The 16,266-nt window shown below is 37.1% G+C and overlaps 1 protein-coding gene across 1 annotated transcript; it reads right to left on the reverse strand.

The window, feature by feature from the left end:
• Window positions 1-2,953: 2,953 nt before the first annotated feature.
• On the reverse strand, window positions 2,954-15,545 carry LOC102668655 (receptor-like protein kinase FERONIA). Its single transcript, XM_026127662.2, is given in 4 exon segments — window positions 2,954-3,460; window positions 3,462-5,831; window positions 9,249-10,652; window positions 15,219-15,545. Coding segments are annotated over 4 exon segments (3,975 nt in total). The 5' UTR covers window positions 15,332-15,545; the 3' UTR covers window positions 2,954-3,372.
• Window positions 15,546-16,266: the final 721 nt, after the last annotated feature.

A 16,266-nucleotide genomic window follows, 5' to 3' on the forward strand; every position in this document is an offset into this window, starting at 1 on the left:
CAACAAAAATAACAAAAAATGACAATTCCCTAAAACACAAACACTTGAAATTCATAAGGGTGAGAATTTATCAAGTCTCTATTATTTACAGAAAATGGACATTGAAATGACAGCTCAGAATTTAAATGTAAAGTCTAAAAGTAATAATGGACATCTGGTGCATCATGTGTCAAAGTAAAATGTTATTCAAAATTGACAACTGTTTGCAATTTACCCAAGTCTCTGAAGAAAAAAAAAAGATGTTTCACCAACAAAACTAACATTGAATTAACAACTTAATTTAAATTTAAAGTCTGAAAACAATAATGAACTAATACACCAGGTAGCAGGTTAAAATCACAGGCAAAATTGACAATACTATGCACTATATCGATAAAAGCGAAATTGGAATAATGACATTTCTCAATCAACATTGGATTCCAGACAAGCCTCTATCAAAAAGATAATCCTAACCTTATGAGAATCCAATACCCATCAACTGGGCAAACATTCAAACAACTATAAATAACACCAAACACTCTCAATACAGTCACACACTTCCACACAATATACCTTCACAAACAAAATTCAATCTCAATATTATGACATTTTTGGGAGAAACAAGCACTCAAACCATTGCTAACTTGAAATTAACATTCATTTTTCCAAATGGATCAATCAAACACTACCAAACTAGTGTTTATTTTCAATGTCCTACTCCAATACCAATGTGAGTTCCTAATGAGTGTTCTTTCGAGACACTAAAGAGTAGAATGCACAACACTCTTTGACTAACCACTAACCAATTTGTGTATAAAATCTATTACCGACAGTCATCCATAGATGCAGGTCAGCAATCTTTTTTTCATTTCCTGGCATTGAAAAATGATGATGATGTTTGTACAATGTTAACGTGCAATGAGCAATGATCGCTTATTAACCCTATAGAATTATTATAATGTACAATTAACAAAACACCCAATGATATACTCAACTACTTCGATCCACCATCACTCCTACTCATGATGCAATGTTGTATTACAACGACAAGTGAAAGATACCATGACAACACAATTTTTTGGGTTACCCCTTCACCGAAACAAACTCAATAAGATTTGAAATTACTTCGGGATGTAGCATCGAAACACTCAAGGATGCCATCAAACAAGTTACACCTCTAGGGGTTACCCCTTATGGAATTCACGAATCACAGGTGGTCAGACAATTGTTCTTTCGATCGTTAGACCTTACAAAATATTCAAAAAAAATAATCGAATATGAAATAACAAAGTTGAAAAATGATGAAGACATGTTAAAGGTGTTAGCAGAAACCTACTACTAGAAACGTTTTTGTTTAATAGAAATTTTAGTTATTTTTAACAAATCAATAACCCAACCAGCCCCAATAACCAATCAATATGTTGCAATAATCGATTCATATGTTGCACATGATAAACAACTCGGTAGAATGATTCAAATGGAAGAAGTCATGTCCGCTGCAAAACATCTTTCAAATTATGATTAGTTTCGTCATTTTTATGTTTTAATTGTTATTTTTAATACGTTCTGTTATTTTTGTTTTATTGTGTTCCATTTATTATATTTGTCTCTCTAATTGTTAGTATTTTTTGTTATTTGTATGTTTTAATTTTTTCATATAATATAATTGAGATGTGCTAATTATATATTCACTATATTTTTAATCAATCTATTTTTTTAATCACTTTACCGTTTTTATTTATTTTAAGATTATTAATAAATTATTAAACAAAAAATATTTTCATTATTTAAATTTATATTTTAAAGAAATACCAGTCGGGAAGTCGGGTTGGGACAACTAGACTTCTTAACTTAAAAAAAAAAAGCAATGTATTTTGGGAATTGAATATAAAAGTAGTGTAGATTGAGAAATAATTAGAGGGAGGTGGTGTATATGGAGAAAAAAACCCACCAAATTAGCTACATGTTACTCCCCATAAAATTATTGGGATTTTTCAGCAATTAAAAATGGAGTTGTTGAGGTGCATGGTATATGCAGTTCCAAATTATGTATTTGTTGCTGAAATACTTTATAGCTGTGTGACAAAGAGAATGTCATCCATAACAAAATAGCACCAACTTCCAATGTCTGATAAATAACAATAGCAGAGGATAAAAAAACTGTACAATAATAGAATAATAATGATGTTACTTGGAAAAAATATTGAGTTGTGTTTTGCAAGAAAATTATTAGGAAGTCATAGGACAAAAAATGGTTCAATAATTGAACACGTAAAATTTATTCTAATAAGTGATAACAGAAACAAAAATATTGAAATTTATGACTTACCAATTCACTCGGTGAAAGATAGCAGCATTTCCGCGTTTGTAGTTGTAGTGCAAACTCTATTCATACGACGTCCCTTATCGAAGGTCTCTGCTTCCTATCTTCTAACAACTCACCCCAGTCTTGCAAAACTTCTTTAAGCACTCAGGTATGATCCTCCCCTTCAATGTTGGGTCTACAATCTGTGACATGGTTCCACTTAGGTAATTGTGCTTGGCCCAGTTAGCAAGCGACACATGTTGCATCTCCACGCGTTGTGGATCAGAGGTGGCCGAGCGCAAAGTATTTCAAACAACACTACCTCGAAAGAGTACATGTCAGACTTCTCTGTTAACGTGTTCCGTATACAATAATCAGGGTCTAAATACCAAAAGCTGCCCTTCACATCGGTGCTAACATGGGTCTTGTATTTGCCTGTGGGCCCAATCCTGGATAGCCCAAAGTCTGAAACATTGGCCACCCACTTGTCATCCCACAAGATGTTGGTGGTTTTCACGGTGCAATTAGTGAAAATTGTAGACCAGAATATGTTTAAACGTGTAAGTGAAAATTGTAGGAAATTTCAAGATTAACATACTTTTATGTCAGATTACATCCAAATTGTGTGCAACATGACTTTGAATAGAATTATTGGAATTTTTTCAGCAATTAAGAATGGAGCTGCATGGTTAGCTGCCCCAAATTATGTATTTGTTGTTGAAATCCTGTCTCTGATAAGCAACAATGACAGAGCATAAGAAACTATATAATAGACTAATAGTGTGTGATCAAATGGAAAATTTATTGAGTTGTGTTATTGGAAAATTTATTGATCACATTGGAAGGGGAAATGTTATAAATAAATCAACACATATCATACAGGCTAACAAAAGAAGAGTTGAAATTTATGACTTACAAACACAACCTTGCACTTGTCTTCTTTCACAAGAGATAGAAGCAAGTTGATTCCTGTACACAGGCATTCTAATCTAACGATTTTGAAAATAGACAAAAAAATTTAGCATGTATAGCTAATTGTTTTGCCAGCGTTGTGTTAACTCGATTTGCTCAAAGAGGCTTTGGGTTCCTTATAAAACCCCACTATGCTCTCCACTAGTAGTAGTCATACTCAACTCACTACTAGACATATTGATATTTTCACTAATTTCCTCTTTTTACATTCTCCGCGCTCTCTTGCACCTGCAGAGTAGACTCCAACATGAAAACAACATCTTTCATCGACGGCCTCTGCGTCCCAACCTCTGACAAACAACTCACCCCAATATGGCAAAACCTCCGGAAGCATTCAGGCGCGATCCTCCCCTTCAACGTGGGGTCCACAATCTGGTCCATGGTCCCACTTTGGTAACAGTACCTAACCCACTTAGCAAGCGACTCCTGTTTGGGATCTTCATTGCGTATAAGAGGCGGACGAGCGCACAGTACCTCAAACAACACTACCCCGAAAGCGTACACGTCAGACTTGTCCGTCAAATGATGCCGCTTATAATACTCTGGGTCTATATACCCAAAGCTGCCTCTTACAGCGGTGGTGCTGCCATAGGCATGGGATGAGTCCGTGGGCCCAAATCTGGAAAGCCCAAAGTCCGAAACCTTGGCCACCCAGTCATCATCCAACAAGATGTTGGTGGTTTTCACATCACCATGGATGATCATGTATTTCCCGGCACATTTGTGAAGATAATACAACCCATGGGCGGCGCCAATACAAATCTGCAAACGTTGCTTCCACGATAAAGGGGATTTGTCGGTGTTGTAGAGATGGTCACGGAGATTGCCACGTGTCATGAAATCATAGACCAAGATCATCTCCTTGTTGTTGTTGCAGTAGCCGATGAGAGGAACGAGATGGCGGTGGCGGATCTGCGAGAGCATCTTGATCTCGGTCAGGAACTCTTCGGACCCCTGCTTCGAACCCGGCTTGAGACGCTTGATAGCCACCGGGATGGAAATGCCGTCAATGTAGCCCATGTACACGTGGCCGAATCCTCCAACACCGACGAGGGATTCGTTATTGAAGTTGTTGGTGGCGGCTTTGATATCCATGAGGGAAAAGCGCTGGCAGAGGAGATTGAACGGCCACCTCTGGCTGTAATTCAGCATGTCGTCATCCTGCGAGGGCAAGAGAGGACCGAACTTGCAACTCCCCCACAAAAAGATGAAGAAAACAACAACGCCAGATACCACCCCTGCTACAACAATTTTAAGTGTTCTGCTGCTGTTCTTTCCTTCTTGGACGAGCATGTTGTTGTTCTGCAGGTTAGGTCCAGCAAGGTTGTTAAACTCGCTGATTTTGAAGATCTCCAGACCATTCAGAAACGGGTCATTGTTTTCTTTATCCTTGGCACTTTCATAAGGATTCATCATTTGGAGCGAGAGATTAACCTGTTTCTGAGTATCACTCTTGGGGATTAAAATGGCGTAGTCTTTGTACACAGCGACACCTTTCTGTTTTTGGCTCCATCTCATAACATCAAGAAACTCGCTCCCTATGTAAAGTGAGAACACCCTGTCACCGATGTTAGTAATATTGGGGTCAAGTTGGCAAAAGTGGAACCTGATCATGTAGTGGAAGCCAGAGTCAACAGGGAACTCCCAAGTCAACTTGAGGCTTTTGTTCATAGACGTGTTTGTGCCCATGACACGAGCTGTTCTGTACAGTTCCTTGGGTGCCACATAATCTGGATTTACCGTTATGTTCATCTTACCATTGGTGTTTCCTGTTATAGCACTATTCTGTGGATTTTTTTGTTTAATTAAATAATCTTCATCTTGACCAGCCCAGTTCCTGAACAAACCAGTGTCGTTTCGTGGCGAGATTCCTTGCCCTCCCACTTTGATTCTATACTCTGTCTCCAGTGCAGTGTTGGTTCTTATGGGGAACAGTGTGTCAGTTCCCACGAGCTTCAAACCGTTGTCATTTGCTGAGGTGTAATACAGATTGCTTGGCATGGAGAGTACCTCGATTCCGTTGATGAAAGCGTAGGAGTTTGGTTGTGACGGAGTGAAGGTGAGGTTCAACCTCTCACTGTCGCCGTCCACATTGACGACATATTCTCTGAAGATGGTTTTAGTGTTTTCCGCTTTTAGAGAGGCATTGAAAACGTGGAGAAGGGTGAATTGGTTGGATTGATCGGTGAAGGATGCATTGGAGCTAGGAAAGGAAGCGTACTCAGCAGGGTAGAAGAAGAGGCGGAGGAATTTGGGGCCAGGGGAGACTGGGAAGGAGTAGCTGAAACGGGAACGGGACAAGCGTGCGGCGGTGTAGGGCACTTGATTGGTAGAAGGAGATTGTGTTGTTGCATTAGCGGAAACGGTGCCGTCTTGATGAGATAAGAACGTTGAACCTGTGTCCCCCGTCCATGTCCTTTCCCCGTCGTAAGATTTTCCGGTAGTGCCGCAGCTTATGGTAAAGTTGTCCACGGGAGTGTACGCATGGAGGTGTGTAAAGAGGCTGAGAAAGAGGAAGAGTGTTGTTACGGAGGTGATACTGTTGAACCTCATGGTTTGCGGTGTCGTCAGTGAAGTTGCGAAGGCTTATTATTATATATATCAGTGGTAGGTTGCAGTTTTAGTAGATGATGCTAGGAAGCAACTGAGAGAGGAAGGTTCAGAGTATTTGTTAGGGAAACTGGAAGGCAACTGCGGAGTGAAGCGGAAAAACTCGTACCTTACGCGTTTGGATCAATCCAACATTCTTATACACCTTTCGATGCATCTGATAGCTGATATTAAAAGCTAACGTTGCTGACATCACTTGTGTTTCAATGGTTGCATAATTTAGGTGTATTTTTTCAGACCAAGTTTAATTCAAGCTTAATAATACTAATCCATTATTAAAATGATTGAGTACTTCTTTTGCTTAACATTAGCTTCTTTTTTAACGTACAATAAATCACTTCTGTAATAAATAAAGTTTTGATGAGAGGTTAGCAATTTTAAATTAAATATTAAGTAAATAAATATTTAGTTATTAAAGAACAATAAATATTTTTATCTTACACTCATATAAAATAATTTTTTTATAAAATAGACAACAATTAGAGATAAAAACTACAGAAAAAAATTATTTATCTTTTTCATCATTTATTTGAACTAAAGTGGCCCGATTTTGATAGAATTAGTTTGATTCAAATTTAAAATTTTTAAAACTCGTACCAAATCAAATCCATTAAATTTAATTGGTTTGAATTTGATTTCACCCTAAATATAAACCAAGTCAACTAGTAAACAATCGTATGATTACTTGAGTTGAAGGACTAAAACAAAAAAATAAATATATTAGAATGATTAAAACAAAATATTAAGGACCCAAAATAAAATAAAATCATTTTATTAGAAACTCAACAAGTAAAGAAAAAATTTATCAAAAATCTAAAATAAAATTGGTTAATTTATCGATAACAAAAACAGTCTAAAACTCTTATGTTTAGTCACGGGCAAATAATACTTAATGGTTTGGTTGAAACTTTGGCTAGTTTCATTTTATCCAAACATCTCTAGCACTGTTGCACTTTGCTCCTTTTTTCATTGCCCTCGTTTTATTACCTTCAACACTCACATGTCGGTTCCTAACTTCCAAAAAAGGATTTTGCTATGGACTTACCAATTAGAAAGCTTCTTTTGGGATTGACTACACTCTTAACATCTACAGAATCTTTCTTGTTCTCATTCTGTGCTGGGTATAATTCTTTATCGTTGAAGACATACTATAAATGGCAGTTTATCCCCCAGATATACGCTACGTGTTTACTAGTATCACTTTTTAATTTGCATTGGTTCAACTCCAACTTTAGTCTTTACTTTGATCTGTCCTTGTTTTTTTTTTTCTTTTCTTTTTTTTTTTTTCTGGTTTGAATAACTCTACCATTCAAAAAATATGCATTTTGGACAACGCAACCATTATGCCATTGATAGAGAACTATCTCGCACTAGACTACCTTGAACTCCAATTCTACAATAACTAACCAAGAAGACAGTAACACGGTAGCTCAAAGTATTTCATACTAGGATTCTTAACGTCACTATTTTCTTCCATCAATGTTTCATTTGTAGAATGGAGTTCGAGGACTAATGCTGGATACATACCATTTCAAAGGATATGTGTGGTTAATTATAACCATTCATTTAAAGGTCAGTGCTATGATTTCACGGCTTTTGTATATGAAAGTCATCTTCCCTGTTCTGTTTCTTTTTGGCCTACGCTTTTCCTAACTGTTTCTTTGCAAATACTAATGATGAACGAGTAGTTCTACTCAAAGACACTAACTTTTTTAATCAACAAGTAGGAACCGGCTATAGATACACGGAAGGAAGTTGCAGCTTTTCCATCGAGCAACCCAATAGAAATTGTCACACTTATGTTCAAACACCAAAAGGATTGACAAAAGGCTTCACAGATTCTGGCTTGGTGAAATTTAGTTTTTCTGTGAGCAACATGCCAGACAAGGCAGAATTGCCCTCTAATGAGTGACATGGTTGCTAAATATCAAAGATTACTAGTGCTCAATTCAATCAGGTCTAAGGAAAAGTGAAGGCATTGCATACCAGTGGAATTACATGGTTTAAGATCAGTATAAGAAAATACCAACAATTTAAGCTTCTGTTACGTGAATAGTTTTAATCTTTTTGTCATTGTTAGTCTCTTTTCTGTTTTAAAGTTACGCAGTTCAGTTGCTGTCGTTGTTAGTTAGTTCCCTAGTGTTAGTAAACTATATTCAATCTTCTTTACTTAAACCAATCGGGTGTAGATAATTCTGGTGCTGCTGGCAACAGGTAGGCTACTTATGTTACTGTACTTAAACATTAGATTCGTTCATCCTTATATTATAATTTGGGGATCATTGTGCGTAGTGCAAGTCCTAGCGTAGCAGTAAAGTTGTACCTTGGTGACTTGTGTGGAGGAGTAAAGGAGGAGGATCTTTTCAAGCCGTGGACATTCTCAATGCGAAGCTCTTGTGTGGTTGTAATGATGTCCTTGCATGTGTGGTAAAGAAATTTTCACTATTGCTTTCCAAAACACAAAGTTAGTATATAACTGCATGGTATGCAGTTCCTAATGTCTGATAATACATAACATCAACAGAGCGTAAGGAAAAAAAAAACTGTGCAATAATAATAATGTCACAACGTGGAAAGACTATTGAGTTATGTCTTGCAAGAAAACTATAACAAAATCATCGCCATTGGACAGAAAAATGATACATTAATTGAACACGTAACATATAGGGGTGTTAAACAAAAATGTTGAAATTTAAGATTTACCAAGTAACCTTGCACTTGTCTTCATTTGCTAGTGATGGAAGCAACTTGCCTTCAAATTTAATTGTTTTGCCTGCATTTCCAGAACTTTGGGTCAATATATAATTTCGCAGAAAGCAGTCTCACAAATCACTATCCTTGCAACAATAGTTATGCTCTCCAATACTAAACATACAGCCACTAATTTCCTCTTTTTATTTCATTGCTTTCATCTGTAACAATATCAGCATTTTCACTCCGATCCGCATCCTCTTGCAGCTGCAGTGCAAACTCAAGCAGCCAAACGACATCGTTTATCGACGGCCTGTGCGTCCCATCTTCTAACAAACAACTCATCCCAATCTCACAAAACTTCTCGAAGCACTCGGGCGCGATAGTCCCCTTCAACGAGGGGTCCACAATCTGTGCCATGGTCCCATTTTGATAACAGCGCCTGGCCCAATTGGCAAGCGACACCTGTTCCGTCTCTGCATTACGGATCAGAGGCGGTCGAGCGCATAGTATCTCAAACAGTACTACTCCAAAAGAGTACACATCAGACTTCTCTGTCAAACGGTACCGTTTATAATACTCTGGGTCTAAATATCCAAAGCTTCCCTTCACATTGGTGCTGACATGGGACTTGGACGTGTCCGTGGGCCCAATTCTGGAAAGCCCGAAGTCTGAAACCTTGGCCACCCATTTATCATCCAATAAGATGTTTGTCGTTTTAACGTCGCGGTGGATGATCATGTGCTTGGCGCCTGTGTGAAGATAATGCAGCCCACGCGCGGCACCGATGCAAATCTGCAACCGTTGCTTCCACGGTAGAGTGGGGTTATCGGTGTTGTAGAGATGGTCACGGAGGTTGCCACGTGTCATGAAATCATAGACCAGGATCATTTCCTTATTATCGTTGCAGTAGCCGATGAGAGAGACGAGGTGGCGATGGCGGAGTTGTGAGAGCATCTCAATTTCATTCAGAAACTCGTGAGCCCCCTGTTGTGAACCCGGTTTCAGGCGCTTGATGGCGACAGGGGTGGAACCGTCATCGATGTAGCCCTTGTACACGTGGCCAAATCCCCCGACACCTACAATGAGGACGTCGTCGAAGTTTTGGGTGGCAGCTAAGATCTCGAGAAGGGAGAAGCGGCGGCAGAGATCCAACGGCAGAGACGAATTATGCGTCTTTGTTGACTTGGTCATTGAGAACAAGAGTGGACCACACCTGGAAATTGGAGACAAAAAGACGAAGAAAACGACGAGCGAGATCAAAACGACGCCGGATACCACCCCCACGATCATGCCAATTATCGTCTCTCCGCTCCCTCTGCTGATCTTTCCCGTTGGGACTGATTTGTTGCTATGTGGAGTCTGAACCGGGTCTGGGTTAGGTCCGGCAAGGTTGTTTGATTCGTCCTGGCTTATTTTGAAGATCTCGAGACCGTTCAAGAACGCGTCGGTGTATATCGTTTTATCCGGAGTTGCATAAGGATGCATCTGAAGCGAGAGATTAACCTTTTTCTGAGTATTATCCTTCGGCATCAAAACGGCATAGTTTCTCTGCACAGCGAGACCTTTCTGATTGTGGCTCCATTGCATAACATCAGCGTTGTCCTCAGCCAACTGGCTCGCTATGTAAATGAAGAACACCCTGTCACCATCTTTATTAATATTGGGGTCAATCTCGCAAAAGTGGAGCCTGAGAACGTAAGTGAAGCCAGAATCAACCGGGAACTCCCAAGTCAGGTTGCTGATTTTGTTCAGAGTGGCGTTTGTGCCCATGTTACGCGCTGTTCTGTAGAGTTCCTTGGGCGCCACGTAATCAGGATTCACGGTTATGTTCATCTTACCATCCAAGTCAGCTGAAAGATCATTATTCTGTGGATTTTGTTTGATTAAATAATCTTCTTCGTCACCGGCCCATTTCCTGAACAAACCGGTGTCGTTTAGTGGTGATATTTCTTGCCCTATGATTTTGATTCTATACTCCACCTGCAGCGCAAATCTGGTTTCTACGCTGTACAGCGTGGTATTTCCGACGAACTTGAATCCTGTTGAGTGAGTTGCTGACGTGTAATACAAATCACTTGGCATGGAAAGTACCTCGATTCCATTGATGAAAGCGTAGGAGTTTGGTTGCGAGGGAGTGAAGCTGAGGATGAGAATCTCACCATCGTTGACGTTGATCACATATTCCCTGAAGATGGTGTTGGTGGCTTCCGCGTCAGCGTTTAGAGAGGCGTTGAAACCTTTTAAGAAGGTGAATCCGTTAGATTGAACGGAGAAAGAGGCATGAGTGCGGGGAAAGGAAGGGTAATCAGCAGGGTAGAAGAAGAGGCGAACGAATTTGGGGCCCGCAGAAACGGGGAAGGAGTAATTGAACTGAAAACGGGATAACCGTGCTGTGGTGTAGGGAGCTTGATTGACAGAAGGATCTTGTGTTGCTGCTTCAGTTAAAACGGTGCTGCCTTGACCACCAGATAAGTACTTTGTGTCTGCGTCCCCCGTCCATGTCCTTTGGCCGTCGAAGACTATCCCGGTGGTGCCGCAACTGATGGTGAAGTTGTCTTCTGGGGTGTACGCTTGGAGCTCTATGGAGAAAAAGAGAAAGGCGAGTACGAAGGAGGTGACGCTGTAGAATCTCACGGTTGATATCATTGCTAGATCTTAGTTGCTACGAAGCCTGGGATTGAGAGTGTTTATAAGTGAAAGATCATTTAAAGTTCAGAGTGTTTGTTAGTATATGAAGTTGATGGTTGAGTTTTACGAACGTACATATTAATTCGTGAGTTCTTTGTCAGGTGGTAGGGAAGTAGATTTCTACATATTTCAAATTTCCACAAACTTGTCTTGTATATCAATAGTTTTTTGGCATTTTATTTCGGAGTAATCTGGTGATATTCTCACGCTAGAAAAAAAAAAAAAAACAAAGTGTCGGACACGTTTTTTTTGTGTGATTGCTGTACTTTTACTAGGATTTCTTTTATTGCCTTTGATTTGGTCCCGCTGACTAGCTGCTTGACCCATTTAGTCTTCCATACTCATGCCAAAAAATCCCTAGATTGTCTAATTTATTGTTTTCTTTGTTTTTGTTTTTGTTAGATATTAGGTCATCTCCTCTCGCATTGCATCTATAATATTTTAGTCCGAAATTGTCGCAGATTATTTTACAAAGTAATTTGAGAGCAAATTTATTTAGGACCAATCAAAAAGAGAAGAAAAAATTAACAGCACATTAATTCGAAAGATATTGAATTCAGTCTTTTTATTTTATGTAAAATTATGAGTCTTATTAATAGAAAAAATGATTAAAAATCTAATTTTATGACAAATTAATCATAAGAAATCAATAAATACTTTATACTAGTAACATAACAACAACAAAAAAGAAAAAAAAAGCACTTTATGATTGGCAAATGTGTCATGTTTCCTCATTAATGTTTGCTGTCTTTTTTGCAACATATATCCAGCAGAAATATACATGCTAAGTGTTATTCGATCTTTTGCCACATATATAATATGCATCCTCATGTTTACAACCGTTGAATAAGAGGAATTTAATTAAGGAGAGAGCATTAATTTCGTCAATTTTACGAGCAAGGCTAGAGAGCATTGCAACTTGCTGCCATGTATTGTAGTGATCATAAGCATGGGTGTGTCCATGGTGCTGGAATGAGAATACAAGTGACAGGTAAAAATTCATCCTATCACTCCTCCCAAGAATTTTAGAAAATCATTACAAATTAGTAATAATGGTCGTAGAGAAAATGTATTCTATGCATGTATATCCAAAAGACAAAAAATAAACATGACACATTTGCCAATAATGGTCGTAGAGAAAATGTATTCTATGCATGTATTTTATGTTTATTCATGGGCAAATAATTATTTACTTAATGGTTCTTTTTATCAATATTTACTTAATAATTTTCTAGAAACTTACTTCGGCCTTTGATTTTTAAAGTTTCATTTAACTCAAATATCACTTTCTGTTACTGATTTTCAGGTTAACAAGCCAAAGTCAACCAAAAAAATGCAAAGAAAAAGAATAGAAATAAATTTTAGTAAAAATATTCTTTGATTACATGTATGGTCGATTATGTTATCAAAACAAAACATAATCAATTATATATGTTCATATAAGCAAAAATGAAAAATTAATTGTGCTCAAGCATAATCGGTTATGCGAACACCAAAAAAATAAAAAATAAAAATAGTTATGCTTACTGCATAATCAGTTTTCTTGATCACAATCAACACACTAGAATTCATAATTTCAATTAATTCAAGCAGCGACTCAAGGAGGACAAGATGGGTAACGTTTTGCAACATTGACATGTTCCTCTCCTTTTCTTATCTTTCAGCGTGGAACTTCTAAAATGTGGGAGCCACTATTTTTTAAAATATAAATTTCTAGTCTATTTTACACATACCAAACGACCAAAATTTAGATGTTTGCGCACTCTTCTCTCCCCTCCCTTCCCTTTCCACCGTATTGTGTGGCTACCAAAAGAATCGTAGTAAGGAAAGCTGAAGTAGAACTTCTAATATCGTAAAGTGGATTTCAGTATCATCATATTTAAAAGATAAAATCTTCAATTTTGGATTTGGTCCCTCAGTAATTTAATTCACGAATTTAGTCATCATATTTTATAAAATCGTGCAATGTTGATTCCTCAGACCACAATTGGATGTTGACCGTTAACAAGTGATGTTGATTGTCACATATCACATTCTTATTGGATTATGGCGTGTCATGTTCTAATTAGTCAATGAAAATAATAATGCATTTCATCTTTCATTGAGTTAACATCCAATCAGAACAGGACACACGTGACAGTCATCATTTAATAAGAACGTGACACGTGACAGTCAACATCACTTGTTAACGGTCAACGTTCAAGTGTGACCTAGGGGGATCAACATTGTACGATTTTACAGGATAGGAGGACCAAATTCGTGAATTAAATTACCGAGAGACCAAATCTGAAACTGGAGATAAACTGGGGGACCAAATTTACAATTATAGGGGTGACAAGGTGTCACTTATAAAATTCAAAATTCATTCAATAAATATAGGTCAATGATCTTTTTGGTTCCTATCTTTTATTTTAATTTGATCCTTTATTTTAAAAAAAATTATTTGAGTCTTCTAGCTTTTTAATATTGTTCATTTTAGTCCTTTTTATCATCTCATTTAATTCAGTGTTAAAAATTTTAATTTTAAATTAACTCTTTTTATGGTTAAAAACCATTAATAATTACTTTTTATTTTAATAAATATAAGCAATTATCAAAGACTCCTCAATGCACATTCTTCAAAAAAACCTAACCTAATCATAGCCCAAGCCCCAAATTTGAAACCCTCCCACCCCTACCTAACCTAAATTAACTCTTTTGTTGGCATACCTCTTATGAAATGGTTTTTGTACTATGTATGTCTTGACAAACATTGCTTTGGTCCTTGCTGCAACATTTTCCTTCCTATTTGTATCTTCAATGATAATGTGGATGATAAGGTCTGGCAGTAACATTTGTTTGTGCTTATGCTTTAACTATTATTTATAGTCTGCCCAGAACTTCGACAACTTCTCAATCAGGAGTTTAGAAACAAACTTGTCAGGCAGAGAGATGTTTTTAGTCTTTAGGTCTTCCAGTAGCTTATGGTATTCGTTGATTTGTACATTGATGTCTTTTTTTCATTCATGGTCCAACGATAGTAGTTGGCGATGATGGATCTCTGTCTGACCACGTCCTCGACAGTGTATTTGAGTATGATAAAGTCTCATATCTCTTTGGATTTCTTGTAGGAGCAGTAGAAATCAAAAAATCATCAGACAAGACACTTAACAAAGTGTGACGACATACCTTATTGGCTTGAACCCATTGTTGAAGTTGACTAGCATCAACACCAACAAGGTATGAACGTGTTCTTGCTAGCGACAAAAGTTTTGGCTAGTGAAGACCTCAATTTTTGAGATGTTAGGCAAAGGCTTGGCAAAGGTTGCAATCGGTGGCGTGGGGTTGGAAGCGTCAACATTGTTGACAGGTTTTGCTGCTTCAGCCATAATATAAACATTTTATATTGTTGTTATTGAAGTTGAAAATCACGAACACAATTGAATTTCCTGAAGTATGACAGTCACTGATCTAAAAGGTTTATCCGCAGTCCCCACACAAACCTCCCAGGATACAATAGGAAAGTCTTAGCAGAGCTAAAGTTACCAAGGAAAGATAATCGATCCAAGAGTAGAGAAAGAGAGCTTAATAGAAGCAAAGAGGAGAAACAAAACAATTGACCCATCACCTTTTAAAATCACGTTCAAATAGCATCAAACAATCCTTTTTTTTATATCACCAATTATGAGTCTATAATTGTCATTGTCTCCCTCTTGATTCTCACTTTTATTGGCATTAATAGAAAATGCAACTAATTGCTTAATTGTAGGAAATTTGAATTTCAAATTCTTGAATTTAAATGTCATAATTTTCCTTGTTTGCCTTATGATTTTCATTTAATTAAATCTTTTAAAAAATGTTTTGAAATAAATATTAAAATTACAATAGAAATTGTGTTGTTGCATTAGCGGAAACGGTGCCGTCTTGATGAGATAAGAACGTTGAACCTGTGTCCCCCGTCCATGTCCTTTCCCCGTCGTAAGATTTTCCGGTAGTGCCGCAGCTTATGGTAAAGTTGTCCACGGGAGTGTACGCATGGAGGTGTGTAAAGAGGCTGAGAAAGAGGAAGAGTGTTGTTACGGAGGTGATACTGTTGAACCTCATGGTTTGCGGTGTCGTCAGTGAAGTTGCGAAGGCTTATTATTATATATATCAGTGGTAGGTTGCAGTTTTAGTAGATGATGCTAGGAAGCAACTGAGAGAGGAAGGTTCAGAGTATTTGTTAGGGAAACTGGAAGGCAACTGCGGAGTGAAGCGGAAAAACTCGTACCTTACGCGTTTGGATCAATCCAACATTCTTATACACCTTTCGATGCATCTGATAGCTGATATTAAAAGCTAACGTTGCTGACATCACTTGTGTTTCAATGGTTGCATAATTTAGGTGTATTTTTTCAGACCAAGTTTAATTCAAGCTTAATAATACTAATCCATTATTAAAATGATTGAGTACTTCTTTTGCTTAACATTAGCTTCTTTTTTAACGTACAATAAATCACTTTTGTAATAAATAAAGTTTTGATGATATTGAGAGGTCAGCAATTTTAAATTAAATATTAAGTAAATAAATAATTAGTTATTAAAGAACAATAAATATTTTTATCTTGCACTCGTATAAAATAATTTTTTTTATAAAATAGACAACAACAGAAAAAAAACAATTTATCTTTTTCATCATTTATTTGAACTAAAGTGGCCCGATTTTGATACAATTGGTTTGATTCAAATTTAAAAATTTTAAAACTCATACCAAATCAAATCAATTAAATTTAATTGGTTTGAATTTGATTTCACCCTAAATATAAACCAAGTCAACTAGTAAACAATCTTATGATTACTTGAGTTGAAGGACTAAAACAAAAAAATAAATATATTGGAATGATTAAAACAAAATATTAAGGACCCAAAATAAAATAAAATCATTTTACCAGCCACTCAACAAGTAAAGAAAAAATTTATCAAAAATCTAAAATAAAATTGGTTAATTTATCCATAACAATAACAGTCTAAAACTGTAAATTTGACATAATGGAGTTACT

Source organism: Glycine max, unplaced genomic scaffold (assembly GCF_000004515.6).
Source record: "Glycine max cultivar Williams 82 unplaced genomic scaffold, Glycine_max_v4.0 scaffold_328, whole genome shotgun sequence".
NCBI lineage: Eukaryota > Viridiplantae > Streptophyta > Magnoliopsida > Fabales > Fabaceae > Glycine > Glycine max.